At 39.9% G+C, this 1,877-nt stretch overlaps 1 protein-coding gene across 1 annotated transcript; it reads left to right on the forward strand.

Moving 5' to 3' along the window:
- Nucleotides 1-434: 434 nt before the first annotated feature.
- On the forward strand, nt 435-1,615 carry LOC121442244 (high mobility group protein B1). The gene has a single exon (XM_041643709.1). It carries the CDS (start codon nt 526-528, stop codon nt 1,171-1,173), a length of 648 nt encoding a protein of 215 aa, XP_041499643.1. The 5' UTR covers nt 435-525; the 3' UTR covers nt 1,174-1,615.
- The last annotated feature ends 262 nt before the right edge of the window (nt 1,616-1,877 follow it).

Below are 1,877 nucleotides of genomic sequence, written 5' to 3' on the forward strand. Positions count from 1 at the left end.
ATGGTTAGAATTTGATAAGAGCTTTCTTTAGTAGCCTCATTTGAGTTTAATTTGAATTATATGAGGGTATCTCTTTGTTGGTTTAAATACCTTTGGAAGCTAAGACCCTGAAGCAACAGCATACTTGGTCACATCTATAAAGGCAGCAACGTTCTAGAAATAGCCTTGGTTTAGTCAATAGTTTTCCTAACCTGAAGAGGTTGGCATGACAATTCATACCCTTAGATTTCCTCTGATTGTTTTTGTGAGGAACAAAGAAACAAAAACCAAACAAAAGAAAACCTAACTTCTAAACACCAAGTGTTTTAGCTAAGGGATACAAAAATTCTGAGATTAACCAAATAGGAAATAAAGGGGAAGCTTTGTTAGTCTTTGATTTCTTTTGAAAATATGAAAGTTATACATCAACATAAGAATTATAAAAGGAAGGCAGTACATTGAGCTCCATAGAGACAGCGCCGGGGCAAGCGAGAGCCGGACGGGCACTGGGCGACTCTGTGCCTCGCGGACGAAAATCAACTAAACATGGGCAAAGGAGATCCTAAGAAGCCGAGAGGCAAAATGTCCTCGTATGCATTCTTTGTGCAAACCTGCCGGGAGGAACACAAGAAGAAGCACCCGGATGCTTCTGTCAACTTCTCAGAGTTCTCCAAGAAGTGCTCAGAAAGGTGGAAGACCATGTCTGCTAAAGAAAAGGGGAAATTTGAAGACATGGCCAAGGCTGACAAGGCTCGTTATGAAAGAGAAATGAAAACCTACATCCCCCCCAAAGGGGAGACCAAAAAGAAGTTCAAGGACCCCAATGCACCCAAGAGGCCTCCTTCGGCCTTCTTCTTGTTCTGTTCTGAGTATCGCCCCAAAATCAAAGGAGAACACCCTGGCTTATCCATTGGTGATGTTGCAAAGAAACTGGGAGAGATGTGGAACAACACTGCTGCAGATGACAAGCAGCCCTATGAAAAGAAGGCTGCCAAGCTGAAGGAGAAGTACGAAAAGGATATTGCTGCTTACAGAGCTAAAGGAAAACCCGATGCAGCGAAAAAGGGGGTGGTCAAGGCGGAAAAGAGCAAGAAAAAGAAGGAAGAGGAAGATGATGAGGAAGACGAAGAGGATGAAGAGGAGGAGGAAGAAGAGGAAGATGAAGATGAGGAAGAAGATGATGATGATGAATAAGTTGGTTCTAGCGCAGTTTTTTTTCTTGTCTATAAAGCATTTAACCCCCTGTACACAACTCACTCCTTTTAAAGAAAAAAATTGAAATGTAAGGCTGTGTAAGATTTGTTTTTAAACTGTACAGTGTCTTTTTTTGTATAGTTAACACACTACCGAATATGTCTTTAGATAGCCCTGTCCTAGTGGTATTTTCAATAGCCACTAACCTTGCCTGGTACAGTCTGGGGGTTGTAAATTGGCATGGAAATTTAAAGCAGGTTCTTGTTGGTGCACAGCACAAATTAGTTATATATGGGGACGGTAGGTTTTTTTTTGTTCGTTTTTTTGTTTTTTTTTTTCATCTTCAGTTGTCTCTGATGCAGCTTATACGAAGATAATTGTTGTTCTGTTAACTGAATACCACTCTGTAATTGCAAAAAAAATTGCAGCTGTTTTGTTGACATTCTGAATGCTTCTAAGTAAATACAATTTTTTTTATAAAAAAAAAAGAATTATAAAAGGAAATAGTCAAATGCCTCCTTCTCACCCTGTATCCTTCCTGCGTGCTCCTGATGCCAGCAATTTCTGGTATAACCCTTGTGGGTATTTGCTATGTCAACACATGTAAACATGCCTCTTTTTTAAATTTTTTTTTTTTTTGAGACAGGGTTTCTATGTGTAACTTTTGGAGTTTGTCCTGGAACTTGCTCTGTAGATCAGGCTGG

This window comes from Microtus oregoni, unplaced genomic scaffold (genome assembly GCF_018167655.1).
Source record: "Microtus oregoni isolate MIOR12 unplaced genomic scaffold, Mior012 000088F_ref0000325, whole genome shotgun sequence".
Classification (NCBI taxonomy): domain Eukaryota; kingdom Metazoa; phylum Chordata; class Mammalia; order Rodentia; family Cricetidae; genus Microtus; species Microtus oregoni.